A 14,014-nucleotide genomic window follows, 5' to 3' on the forward strand; every position below is an offset into this window, starting at 1 on the left:
ATACCAGCACAGCACACACTAACACACCACCACCACCACATCAGTGTCACTGCAGAGCTGAGAATGATCAACCAGTAACACCTGATCTGTGGAAGAGCTGAGAATGATCAACCGGTAACACCTGATCTGTGGAAGAGCTGGGTAACAAGGTATGCAGAGAAACACGGACTACAGTCTGTAACTGTAGAACTACTCCTATAAGGTAAGTGGACCAGATGACTGATCAAACAGGGAGGGGGCTTTAATGCTGCGGCTGACCAGCGTATATTTACACGTTGGTTCAGTGTGGGATCATCCTGCGTTCTACATACGCAGCCGAGCACGGCTTGCCACTCGGCCTGCCACTCGGCCAGCCGGCGGGCCACTCATCACGGTCCTAGTGAGGGAGGCGGAGTACGACGGAATTCGGGTGGGATAAAAAAAAACACCAAGCTGTAGATTCCAGCGGCTCCAGCTTGAAGCCCCTGCTGCCCAGCAGGGGGCGCTAGTTCAGTCACTGGTTCTCTAACGGCGGTGAAGCGGAGAAGCAGCACAGTTGGCGGAGGTCGCTGCTGAAGTGCGGAGAAAGGAGCTGCGCTATTGTAAGTAGCAGCTGTTCTTCCTCCTCTCACCGTTTACAGGGAGGTTTAGTCGAAACGTTGAGGAATAACTGAGGGAAATCCCCTGTTTAAAGAGGAATGTCCAGTATGGTAGCAGCCTTCGAGTGGGCTGTTCTCAGATAGCGCACAAGCCTCGACGCGACGGTTAAACCTAATACTGTTTACACGGAGGAACCATGTCCGGTTTAACTGGGTAAACACGGCGCGGTGTTTCGTTAAATCACAGCCCTCCGTTAAACCGTTACTGCGATTTCAGTATTGAAATGCATATGAATGGCGTAAACAGATGAGTGTGTTTGTCTCCCGCAGCTGCCCAGCACTGACAGGCCACTTCAGCACCAGCCCACTGAGTGAAGTAGCCTGCAGGACGTTGTGGACTAAGGTTTCTATCAGACGGCTCGATCTGTGTTTGACTGTTTCAGGTTATGTACTCATTTGCTGCATGTGTCTCATCTCATAGAAGCAGCCTCAGTTTAGACATTTCTTAACGGTGGGTAAAGGATTGAAAACGGCTTTGTCTGCAGTTTCTTATTAATGCAATGTGATTAAACTAGAGAATGCAATAACAAGCCTGTATAAACCCTTAACTGTATTATATTAGCTATTAATGATAAGCTATTAACGGTAATATTTACTAAACAACATTGCTTCTCATTTTTTGTCCATTAAGTTCTCCAGCCCTTCTGCTTGATGCATGCTCTGAAGCTCTTCTCCACCTCTTTGTCCTACCTTAACAGTCACATCAAAGTTTTTTTGTACATATAATCCAAAAAAATACACTTTTATACTAAAATCACTTTGCATGTATGGTCAGCGTTTACAGGTTTCTTGCCAAAAAGACGAGCATACCCATTGTAAGGGGTTTAAAGGCATGAACATTGATAAATTACAATGTTGCCACCTCTACAAAAGAGTCCTTGTAAGGGTGACCTTCTGGCTGCTACACAAGTTTTCTTGAAAGTTCTTCTTTTTGGTAACACCCAGTGCCGAGCTGCTTGTTTGTAGATTCTTTGATATACATGGCACATGCATAATTATTCGGAAAGTGACCGGTCATCTACCGGCAGTTCACACGCTTGTTTTTATTGAGTGGTTTTTGAATCGGGTGGTAAAACATTTTTTAGTCAAAATGTTAGTGTTGAGGTGGACATATTAGAGTTAGTGAGCAGTTGCAGTAGTTAGAGAAGAGTTCAATTCAATTTGCAGTAGTTAGAGAAGAGTTGGGAAGGTATGTAAATGTTAATAAAGGACACAGAGATTCTGGGATCAGCTCTTGGATCTCCATGGTAATGCAGGCAGTACAGGCTGGAATAAGATCCAGCAGGAATAAACAGTTCAGAAAATGAGTGAGAAACAGAACAAGGTTTTAAGAACATTGAAGAATGTAGACAAAGTCTTGTAAGCAGGTAATAGCCTCATCAAGTTCTCCAGCCCTTCTGCTTGATGCATGCTCTGAAGCTCTTCTCCACCTCATTGTCCCACTTCACTACTGCTGCTGTAGAATTGTAATCAAATCAGTTAAAAGAAAAGGGGTTGGTGCGTCCCGTGCTGGTGCTGGAGGACCCCTGCCCTGCACCATTCCCCTGCCCTAACACAGCTGAGAGAACTAATCATCTAATTAAGCGCCTCTTGAGATGAGGTGGGTGTGTTGGATGACGGGCGTTCTCCAGGACCGCTCCGCTTGAGCATCACATGAGTGATTCAGACTTGTTTCTGCACATCTAGCCTTACAGTTGGACTGTATCCCTTTCGCTGTTCGTATAGCATCATACTACCATACTGAGCTAGTGTTCAGGTTAGCAGAGGGGCTCCCAGTCCCGGTAACCACAGTGGACTGGGACACATGTTTTTGTGCTTTGTCTCCCCTGATTTAACTCATTAACGTCAAGCTCCTCCTGGTCTAGGTCAGGTGTGTGGAGTAGGGAAAACTCTCTGGTTTAAAAGAACGAAGGCCGCTTGGCTGTTTAGCAGGTAAAACTTTACTGTCTGTTTAGAAGTTTATGAATGCAGCTCTTGGGAATTTCATTCTCTTATTCTTTCTAACTGACACATGTATGAAGTATGAGAAAACAATAATACTGTACATTTCTCATCATGAAGCGTGAAGAACATTTAAATAAGGCTTTTTAAACAAGTAGGGCTTTCTCTGTCTATCACTACCAACCTATCAATCATCTTCTTCTTCTTCTTCTTCTTCTTCTTCTTCTTCTTCTTCTTCTTCTTCTTCTTCTTATTATTATTATTATTATTATTATTATTATTATTATTATTTATTACTATTATTATCTTCTGGAAGCACAGAGCTTACCATGGAAAATATTAAAGAAAATTGGACCTATAATGTATCATTGACCTGTGTATTATCCTCAAAGTTGTCAAAAATGTGGTGACTACTATTAGCACTCAAAATGCCCTTGTGTATCATAGAAAGAGTGGAAATGCACATCAGTAGGGGTGGACCTGACCTGACCTGACCTTATTTGGTGCACTTGACTGAATTTAACTTTCTGCCCAAAATCCCTCTCCCACCGAGCTTTTGTAAACCTTTCAGATGAATCTTTTAACTCTTACAATGAGTAACAAGATTAAGCAAATGTAAGATTCACTGTTGCAAAATGAGCTACCTTAACAGTCACATCAAAGTTTTTTGTACATATAATGCAAAAAAATACACTTTTATAGGAAAATCACTTTGCATGTATGGTCAGCGTTTACAGGTTTCTTGCCAAAAAGACGAGCATACCCATTGTAAGGGGTTTAAAGGCATGAACATTGATAAATTACAATGTTGCCACCTCTACAAAAGAGTCATTGTAAGGGTGACCTTCTGGCTGCTACACAAGTTTTCTTGAAAGTTCTTCTTTTTGGTAACACCCAGTGCCGAGCTGCTTGTTTGTAGATTCTTTGATATACATGGCACATGCATAATTATTCGGAAAGTGACCGGTCATCTACCGGCAGTTCACACGCTTGTTTTTATTGAGTGGTTTTTGAATCGGGTGGTAAAACATTTTTTAGTCAAAATGTTAGTGTTGAGGTGGACATATTAGAGTTAGTGAGCAGTTGCAGTAGTTAGAGAAGAGTTCAATTCAATTTGCAGTAGTTAGAGAAGAGTTGGGAAGGTATGTAAATGTTAATAAAGGACACAGAGATTCTGGGATCAGCTCTTGGATCTCCATGGTAATGCAGGCAGTACAGGCTGGAATAAGATCCAGCAGGAATAAACAGTTCAGAAAATGAGTGAGAAACAGAACAAGGTTTTAAGAACATTGAAGAATGTAGACAAACTCTTGTAAGCAGGTAATAGCCTCATCAAGTTCTCCAGCCCTTCTGCTTGATGCATGCTCTGAAGCTCTTCTCCACCTCATTGTCCCACTTCACTACTGCTGCTGTAGAATTGTAATCAAATCAGTTAAAAGAAAAGGGGTTGGTGCGTCCCGTGCTGGTGCTGGAGGACCCCTGCCCTGCACCATTCCCCTGCCCTAACACAGCTGAGAGAACTAATCGTCTAATTAAGCGCCTCTTGAGATGAGTTGGGTGTGTTGGATGACGGGCGTTCTCCAGGACCGCTCCGCTTGAGCATCACATGAGTGATTCAGACTTGTTTCTGCACATCTAGCCTTACAGTTGGACTGTATCCCTTTCGCTGTTCGTATAGCATCATACTACCATACTGAGCTAGTGTTCAGGTTAGCAGAGGGGCTCCCAGTCCCGGTAACCACAGTGGACTGGGACACATGTTTTTGTGCTTTGTCTCCCCTGATTTAACTCATTAACGTCAAGCTCCTCCTGGTCTAGGTCAGGTGTGTGGAGTAGGGAAAACTCTCTGGTTTAAAAGAACGAAGGCCGCTTGGCTGTTTAGCAGGTAAAACTTTACTGTCTGTTTAGAAGTTTATGAATGCAGCTCTTGGGAATTTCATTCTCTTATTCTTTCTAACTGACACATGTATGAAGTATGAGAAAACAATAATACTGTACATTTCTCATCATGAAGCGTGAAGAACATTTAAATAAGGCTTTTTAAACAAGTAGGGCTTTCTCTGTCTATCACTACCAACCTATCAATCATCTTCTTCTTCTTCTTCTTCTTCTTCTTCTTCTTCTTCTTCTTCTTCTTCTTCTTCTTCTTCTTCTTCTTCTTCTTCTTCTTATTATTATTATTATTATTATTATTATTATTATTATTATTATTTATTACTATTATTATCTTCTGGAAGCACAGAGCTTACCATGGAAAATATTAAAGAAAATTGGACCTATAATGTATCATTGACCTGTGTATTATCCTCAAAGTTGTCAAAAATGTGGTGACTACTATTAGCACTCAAAATGCCCTTGTGTATCATAGAAAGAGTGGAAATGCACATCAGTAGGGGTGGACCTGACCTGACCTGACCTTATTTGGTGCACTTGACTGAATTTAACTTTCTGCCCAAAATCCCTCTCCCACCGAGCTTTTGTAAACCTTTCAGATGAATCTTTTAACTCTTACAATGAGTAACAAGATTAAGCAAATGTAAGATTCACTGTTGCAAAATGAGCTACCTTAACAGTCACATCAAAGTTTTTTGTACATATAATGCAAAAAAATACACTTTTATAGGAAAATCACTTTGCATGTATGGTCAGCGTTTACAGGTTTCTTGCCAAAAAGACGAGCATACCCATTGTAAGGGGTTTAAAGGCATGAACATTGATAAATTACAATGTTGCCACCTCTACAAAAGAGTCATTGTAAGGGTGACCTTCTGGCTGCTACACAAGTTTTCTTGAAAGTTCTTCTTTTTGGTAACACCCAGTGCCGAGCTGCTTGTTTGTAGATTCTTTGATATACATGGCACATGCATAATTATTCGGAAAGTGACCGGTCATCTACCGGCAGTTCACACGCTTGTTTTTATTGAGTGGTTTTTGAATCGGGTGGTAAAACATTTTTTAGTCAATATGTTAGTGTTGAGGTGGATATATTAGAGTTAGTCAGCAGTTGCAGTAGTTAGAGAAGAGTTCAATTCAATTTGCAGTAGTTAGAGAAAAGTTGGGAAGGTATGTAAATGTTAATAAAGGACACAGAGATTCTGGGATCAGCTCTTGGATCTCCATGGTAATGCAGGCAGTACAGGCTGGAATAAGATCCAGCAGGAATAAACAGTTCAGAAAATGAGTGAGAAACAGAACAAGGTTTTAAGAACATTGAAGAATGTAGACAAACTCTTGTAAGCAGGTAATAGCCTCATCAGATAAATAAAAACAGGACACGCCAGCTAATGTGATGGGAAATTAACCAGAGGCTTGAGTAAATAGGTGGGTTTTCAGTCCAGATTGAAAGACTGGGAGTGTCTTTCATTTCACAGTTGAGTCTTGTTTTTTTTCTTTGTTTTAATGCATATTTGCTGCTTCAGGCATGTTACCCAAACCACTTTTAATCGTATTTTTGTTCCACTCAAATCGAGTTTTCAACATTTCTTCTTTTCCTTCTAGATGCAGCCAGAGGAACGCGTCAGACTGCTGAAATCAGAAGAGATTAAACATGAGAATTTGGTGGAACCATATTGTTGCCCGGACTGTGGGAAGAGTTTCAGACAGGAGAATCATCTGAAATCTCACCAACGCACTCACGCTGTGGAGAAGTCATTCCAGTGCTCAGAGTGTGGGAGGACATTTAATCGACATAGCGGCCTCCAACGACACCAACGCATTCACACAGGAGAGAAGCCGTTTCAGTGCACAGAGTGTGAAAAGGGTTTTATTGACAAAGACACTCTGAAAAAACACCAGCGCATCCATACAGGAGAGAGGCCGTTTCACTGCTCGGAGTGTGGAAAGAGTTTTAGAGACAGCGATACTCTCAAAAAACACCAGCGCACTCACACAGGAGAGAAGCCCTACTGCTGTACATGCTGTGGAAGGAGTTTTAGTAGATACAGTGGTCTCCAACTACACCAGCGCACTCACACAGGAGAGAAGCCCTATGTCTGCTCAGACTGTGGGAAGAGTTTTAATCAACAGACTAATCTCCAAGTGCATCAGCGCATTCACACCGGAGAGAAGCCGTATCGCTGCTCGCAGTGCGGGAAGAGATTTAGTGACGGCAGTCATTTCAGAAAACATCTGATTCTTCATTCAGGAGAGAAACCGTACGCCTGCCCGGAGTGTGGGAAGGGTTTTAATCAACATGGTAGTCTCCAACAGCACCAGCGCACTCACACAGGGGAGAAGCCCTATCACTGTACAGAGTGTAATAGGAGTTTCAATCGACCGGGTGTTCTCCGACAACACCAGCGCATTCACACGGGGGAGAAACCATATCAGTGCTCAGAGTGTGGCAAGAGTTTTAATCACCGGAGTAACTTCCAGCTCCACCAGCGCATTCACACAGGACAGAAGCCGTATTACTGCTTAGAGTGTGGGTTGACTTTCAGTCGGCTGGGTGTTCTCCAACAGCACCAGCGTGTGCACACCGGAGAGAGGCCGTATCTTTGCTCTGAGTGCGGGAAGAGCTTTAACCACCCGAGCAATTTCCGACTCCACAAGCGCATTCACACAGGAGAGAAGCCGTATCTCTGCTCGGAGTGTGGCATGACATTTACTCAGCTGTATAATTTCCAACAACACCAGCGAGTTCACACCGGAGAGAGGCCGTATTACTGCTCTGAGTGCGGGAAGAGCTTCAAGTATTCAAAAAGTTTAAAGATGCACAAGTGCATGAAGAGTGAGGAGGACAACTCCGTAACTGTTGTTCTTGAACCTGATTACTGTGAAGAAGCAGAAGATCTGGCTCAGAGTAGCAGTCCACACCTTCACGCTCCCACAGAGGAGGGAGAAACACAGGAGCTGGACTGTTGAACATGGGAAACTTAAAGAAATGGTTGGAAAGATGCTTGCTTTTTAAAAATAGAATGCAAAATATATACACATTATATACACAGAAGCATCCTTTGTCCAGGCTTGGTTGAATAGGCTAACTTCACCTCTCACACCAGTGTTTTGGTTTTGTTGAGGCTTTGTTTAAGATTGACCTGATATATATACTCACATTACATTATATAGAGAATTACTATATTTGCATGCTTGTTTTTTCATTCTTTCTGCATTATTATGTGTCCCCACGATCATGTTTTTTGCACATGTGAACCAGACCTTATAAAATTAATATGACGACAGCCTTAAACATTGTGAAAATATGGATGTGATCTAAAAGGTCATAAAAAAAGGTGTAATCTAAAGGTCAAAGATGTAATCTAAAAGGTCATAATCATAAAATGTAGAAAGTATATGTGCAGATGTGGGAAATAGAAGCTGGTCCTACACCAGGATCTTCTGCCACGTAGAGATGTTTTTTACTGATGGTGTATTACGCCCTCAGAGCAAAAGGTACTAAACCACGACTGAGGTAGTACCCTCACAAGTATTCAGTACCTTTAGATATATCATTGCACCATATTCCACATACAGCAGTGATTAAGTTGTATTGACTCCACACACCCAGTCTGGACTCCAGGCTTTTTATTTTCTTTTATTGTTCTGTTATAATATGTAAATGTATATATAAAAAGGCCATGAAAAGGTACAAATATGCTCCCCTTCCCTGAGAAACACTTAGCAAAGTGACAAACCTGGACCTTTAATCCACTTTTGTACATTTGAAGGTGTATTTGCATCGTTCGCACCTTGAACCTTTTTCCTGACTGTGAACCCAACGGGTTTCACTCATAGTCACCGTTTACTCCGTGCTACCACCCTCATGTAAAGTCCCTTATGTTTTCCTCGTCTTGCTTGGCCTTTTTAATAGAGTCCATTTTGCTTTGCACTGCAGATTGAATAGAAGTGAGGTGTAATTTGTAATTTTTAAAATCTCAGCACTTTTAACCGTTTTATTGCTTTCCTCCAGAACCTTGCAAGGGAAGGTGCTAATGAAATTTCAGATTTCATTTTTAAAGACTTCTGTAAAACATCATGAATCACGGTTCACGCAAGCCTTTATAATACTGGAATACATTTGTTCATTGTTGTTGTTTTTGATTTAAGCCAAGTCATGTCACTTTTATAACTGTAAACAAAGTCCCTCATGCACTATGTGTACATAAACAAGCACTTATGTGATGTTTTAATAGAAATCTTACCAAGCTGCTGGTAAAATACCAGTAAACAACCTTCTGACAATAAACATAAAAGCAGCAAAAGTACAGGAGACAGTCTTACTTAATGTCTCAGTTCTTGTGCTGTGTTAATCGTGTAATAATCAGCTCTGTTCATATGTTTTGCATAATGTTGTTATAACATGCCTGCATGAAAGGACATTTTAATAGGGACTGGATATTTCTATAACGTGTGAACGTATGTATTTTACAAAATACTGATCAGATGACGAGAGAGAGCAACACTGCTCAAGCAGGGGGAACGTTTGTGTGGCGCTACTGTAAATGTGTTTGTAACCGGGGTGTCATTAGCTGGGGGGTGAGTGATATGGCAAAAATATTTCATAATATGTGTCAAAGCACTTTAACACACCGACAAAATGAAATGGTAGTGAAAAATGAACAGCATTATACAGTAAACAGGCAGAAGGTGTCGGCTGCTTGCCTTGAGTCACTGTCTGTCTATTTCTTATAGCCACTTTCTGGGTGTATAATTCAATTTAGGCCTCAGAGCTCTTTAAAAGTACTTTTTCTTTGCCATTTATTGAAAGCGTTCGTTAAAGTAAGCTCTTAACATTCAGATGATGATATTTTCTCCCATCAAGTTGTCAAGTCACATACTTCACCTGTATGAGCTGTTTTTTTTTTTGTTTTTGTTTTTTTAATTAAAGCATTTTTAACAACACTAATGACATTTTTTTGGGTAATATACAAATGCCATTTAACAGCTTGTGTTCATTATTTTTCATTCATTATTTTCTAGCAAGAAACACATTTATCAAATGTTTTTTGAATTTTTCAAATAAATAATAAAACCCAAAGTTGCTGTGTCTGTTGTGTGTTTCTTATACATGTCACTTTTCTCTCTAAGCAAAAAAGTTGTATTAGTTATTTTAACTAATCTCTCGCCTACGAAATCGACATTTCTGGTCACACAACACAGTCTTAAGTGTTTTGACTAAAAATGACTGAATGACAGGGTGAACACAGATCATACTCCCCATCAAGTTAACATTAAAACAGTGACAACGTCAACAACGTAGAACAGAAGGGAAAGTTAAATAATAATAATAATTAAATAATATAAAAAATAATAATAATAATAAAATAATATTTTAATAACATTGTTACTTTCAAATCTTTCTTTCAATCCATTTTAGTTCGTTTTCATTTCTAAACATCTGAAGGTTAGGACAGCGAGTAACGGTTGTAAATGAACCCAGAATTAGGTGGTTAGTTTGGCAGGGATTACAGGTTAGTTTACCTAAATTACAGAGGTGTGGAAATAATCTCGGCTGTAATCTCGGTTTACACAAGCAGCCAAATCAGTTACACGGTATAATCTGAGGGTTTTTAGTGTTGCTGGCCGGCCTGTGGGTTCCTCGTGTTGAGGTCCCAGCGAGAAGCTGTTAGTTACGGGTGAGAGAAAAGCGTCTGCTGACCAGGTGGTGGCGCTGCAGTACTAGAACAGTGGTTCTCTCTGGTCCCCAGCAGAGGGGAGAAGAAGAGTCGCGTCTGCTGGACCGGACCGGACCGGACTGACCGAAACACCGCAAGTAAGGAGCCGTTTGGTTTAACGCTCACTGTCCTCAGGCCGCTTCACCGTCCACCCCGACAGAGGCGGACGGAGAGTCTGCTGTTATAGAAACGAAGGACACAAAACGCCGAGTGTACAAAACAAACGCCCTGCTGGAGAAAACCGGCGCGTTTAGCTGCTCCGTTTGTCAGCATTCAAAACAGGACAGGCTGGTCTTGCTGGTCTAGCGCGGGTCTGTTCCGGGCCTGTTATAGGCATTATATCGATTTCTTGTTGTGTTTTGTTAACAGAGGTCGCAGCGTGTCGCTCCAGAGCTGACGAGGTTACTCTATTTATGTCTACACGATTTCTACTCGAGGAAGAGCCGTTACATGTCGTTCGTGTTGGTACCGAAAGGAGGCTGAAGCGCTGAACTCCGCTGTAGAAGAAGCTCGTATGTCCTTTATACGCTGACACTACCAGTTTGCCTGTCATGTTCATGTTGACCGCACAGTTGAATCCTTCAGCTGAATGTCTCTCCGTCGCTGATTTGAGACCAGTGTGACTGTGGATCGAAGCACTGAGACCCTGCAGGTACACACGATGGATAAATGTGGACAGACATACAGGGGCGTATGGAATGGGTACTGAAATAACGGCTCTTCTAGATCTTCTGGATCCGGATGAAGTTCTGAGTGAAAGCTGGTATGTTTGGGAGGTTTCTGCTGATTGGCCAGTGGACTATGATGTGGTAGGAACCACCCTGGCAGATGTCAAAATGAGTGATCAAGGGCTGTCAAGAGGAAGGGGGTAGTGGGTGCGAGCCTTTCTGGAACGTGTGAGTGTAAATAAACTAGTGGGGTGAGTAGGATCTTCTGCCATGAAGTAAGTCTTCCTGCAGACCTCTGAGACAGGAGGGCAAACTCCTGTAGCAGTTCTGAATAGACGCTTATGAAATCTTTGACGACGGTCAGTCGTTTGAGGTAAAAGTATGTATGTAAAGGATGGATGTTATCAAAAAATGCTGAGAATGGGGTGGAATGTGGCGCAGAATACAAGAAAGCTGTAGACAAAACATTTTTAAAATGTCTGAATTTAGCTAGTTATTCAGTCACACGCTGCAAGCCAGTCGTGTTCTAAGTAGTTGCTAATGTTCCTTGTTTAAAACTGGGTGTAAGAAAATTATTTTATGTGTTTTATATGCCTGTGTGATTGTATAGTAATTATACTAACATATTTTTTTTTCTTTTTCTCCTCCAGAAATGAAGGACTTCCCATTATAGGACTCCTCCTGCTCCTGTTGTGCATTCTCAGTACGTTCAAATAGACTTCCAAACACATTGGGAGTTGGCACCCAAAGGGATATGTCAGTACTGAAAACAGGAGAGATTAAACGTGAGAATGCGGTCTTCAGAAGCTGTTCCAGTTCTCAGCAACCATCTTTCAGCACTCTCCAAACCACCACCTCTTCCACACAAACGGAGAAAAGTACTGCCACGGGATGTTTTAATCAGCAGAGTGCTTCCCAACTACATCATCGCACTTTTACAGAAGAGAAACCACATCAGTGCTCAGAGTGTGGAAAGCGCTTTACTTATCATAGAAGCCTCGAAAGACACAAGCGCACTCACACGGGAGAGAAACCGTATCAGTGTCCGGACTGCGGGAAGAGTTTTTATCGAGGGAGTCACCTCCAGACGCACCAGCGTGTTCACACAGGAGAGAAGCCGTATCACTGCTCGGAGTGCGGGAGGAGTTTTAGTCATCTGAGAAGTCTCCAAAGACACGAGTGCATTCAAACAGAGCACAAATCACATCAGTGCTTAGACTGCGGGAAGAGTTTTACTCACCTGAGTAATCTCCAGACACACCAGCGCATTCACACAGGAGAGAGACCGTATCAGTGCTCAGAGTGTGGAAAGACTTTTAACGACCACGGTAATCTCCAGGCACACCAGCGCACTCACATGGAAGAGAAGCCATATTGCTGCTCAGAGTGTGGAAGAGGCTTTACTGTGTACGGGCTTCTCCAAAGGCACCAGCAAATCCACAGAGGAGAGAAGGAGCATCACTGTCCAGAGTGTGGCAAAAGCTTCAGTTGTCAGAGAAGCGTCCAGAGACACCAGCTTGTTCACACAGGAGAGAAACCGTATCAGTGCTCAGAGTGTGGGAAGAGTTTTAATAACCAGAATAATCTCCAGGTGCACCAGCGGATTCACACCGGAGAAAAGCCATATGAGTGTTTGGAGTGTGGCAAGACTTTTAATAACCAGAATAATCTCCAAGTGCACCAGCGCATTCACACAGGAGAGAAGCCGTATGTCTGCTTCCAGTGTGGAAAGAGTTTTGGAGATAGAGGTGCGTTCAAAGCGCACCAGCGCACTCATTCACTAGAGAAGCCGTACCACTGTTCAGAGTGCGGGAAAGGTTTTAAAGAGAAGGGGACCCTCAAAAGACACCAGCGTATCCACACAGGAGAGAAACCCTTTTGCTGTTCAGACTGTGGAAAGAGTTTTAGAGACAGAAGTACACTGAACACACACCAGCGCACTCACACTGGAGAGAAACCCTATCAGTGCTCACAGTGTGGGAAGAGCTTTACTGTGCACAGTAGTCTCCAGCTACACCAGCGCATTCACACAGGAGAGAAGCCGTATCACTGCTCAGAGTGTGAGAAGAGCTTCACCTTACAAAGTCATCTACAGAGACACCAGCAAATCCACACAGGAGAGAAGCCGTATCACTGCTCAGTATGCCGGAAGAACTTCCGGCATTCAAGTACTTTAAAGATACATAAGTGCGCCCCTATGAGGGATGGTGATAATTCTGTAACTGTGGTTCTTGAACCTGATTCCAGTGATGAAGCAGAAGATCCAGCTTTGATCAGCATTCCCACAAAGGTTTTGAAGGAAGAGCACCATTTAGAATAGGAAATCGTCCAACTTATTCACATTTATTTGTTGTGACAATAAGAGATCATGCATTAACAGGATGTACGAGCAGAAGTTAAATTAGGATTTGGTAGGTGGAGGAGCTCTACTTCTTTCTTTGTTCTCACTGAGAGTTTCTAACATGAAATGATGAAAACAGAGGCACCTGGAACAGCTTGCAAACTGGAAAAATTGACTTGTTAAACTGTTCACACTATACCGACGGTTGTCTTGAATATGCAGTCACAAATCCCAAAAATGATGAGATGTACACCAGTACAAGTGCCATGCAAAAACGTTATAAAGGTTGGAGTGTAAAGCTGTTTATGGGTTATCTGTCAGTGCACATGATCGCATTGAGGAGGGAAATGGGTTTTAATAAGACTGTTACTTGGATTGTTTGTTACATTCAATTTCACACTCATGTTTTAGATTAATTTGTGCCGTCACTTGATTCTTAGTTTTTTTTCCTGCCTTGTACTGCTTTTATTTATTGTTTATAAATGTTATTCCTTTATATTATTGAATTCTTGCAATCAATATGATTGAACATGCTCTTGTAATGCTTATAAGTGATTTCTATTAAATTCTATAATGTTTTGATTTGAATCTTGATTCTTGGTCTTCTTACAGTTTTCCATAATAGAAATTATAGGCGTTTTGCATGCTTCTCCTAATTTCTGTTTAAGCAATGTTTCTTCAAGTCTAGTCTGATGGTAAATCATTCAGAGGTTTTCATGTGCAGCTGCCTGAGTCGGCTCAAAACATCCATCCATCCATTTTCTAAGCCGCTTCTCCCTCAGGGTCGCGGGGGGATGCTGGAGCCTATCCCAG

General features: G+C 42.0%; 1 protein-coding gene across 1 annotated transcript; it reads left to right on the forward strand.

The window, feature by feature from the left end:
* Window positions 1-655: 655 nt before the first annotated feature.
* Window positions 656-13,789, forward strand: LOC108442557 (zinc finger protein 850-like). Its single transcript, XM_037543094.1, has 5 exons — window positions 656-792; window positions 909-981; window positions 6,078-7,437; window positions 10,919-11,001; window positions 11,534-13,789. The coding sequence occupies exons 1-5, from the start codon at window positions 776-778 to the stop codon at window positions 13,178-13,180; spliced, it is 3,180 nt and encodes a 1,059-aa protein (XP_037398991.1). The 5' UTR covers window positions 656-775; the 3' UTR covers window positions 13,181-13,789.
* Window positions 13,790-14,014: the final 225 nt, after the last annotated feature.

This window comes from Pygocentrus nattereri, chromosome 1 (genome assembly GCF_015220715.1).
Source record: "Pygocentrus nattereri isolate fPygNat1 chromosome 1, fPygNat1.pri, whole genome shotgun sequence".
Taxonomy (NCBI): domain Eukaryota; kingdom Metazoa; phylum Chordata; class Actinopteri; order Characiformes; family Serrasalmidae; genus Pygocentrus; species Pygocentrus nattereri.

Bases quoted from the DNA above. Each gene is read 5' to 3' on its own strand.
- LOC108442557 (XM_037543094.1), top strand. The intron at 7,438-10,918 runs GTTGAACATGGG...CGGCTCTTCTAG, and splicing joins AGAAACACAGGAGCTGGACT to ATCTTCTGGATCCGGATGAA. The intron at 11,002-11,533 runs GTAGGAACCACC...TTCCCATTATAG, and splicing joins GGCCAGTGGACTATGATGTG to GACTCCTCCTGCTCCTGTTG.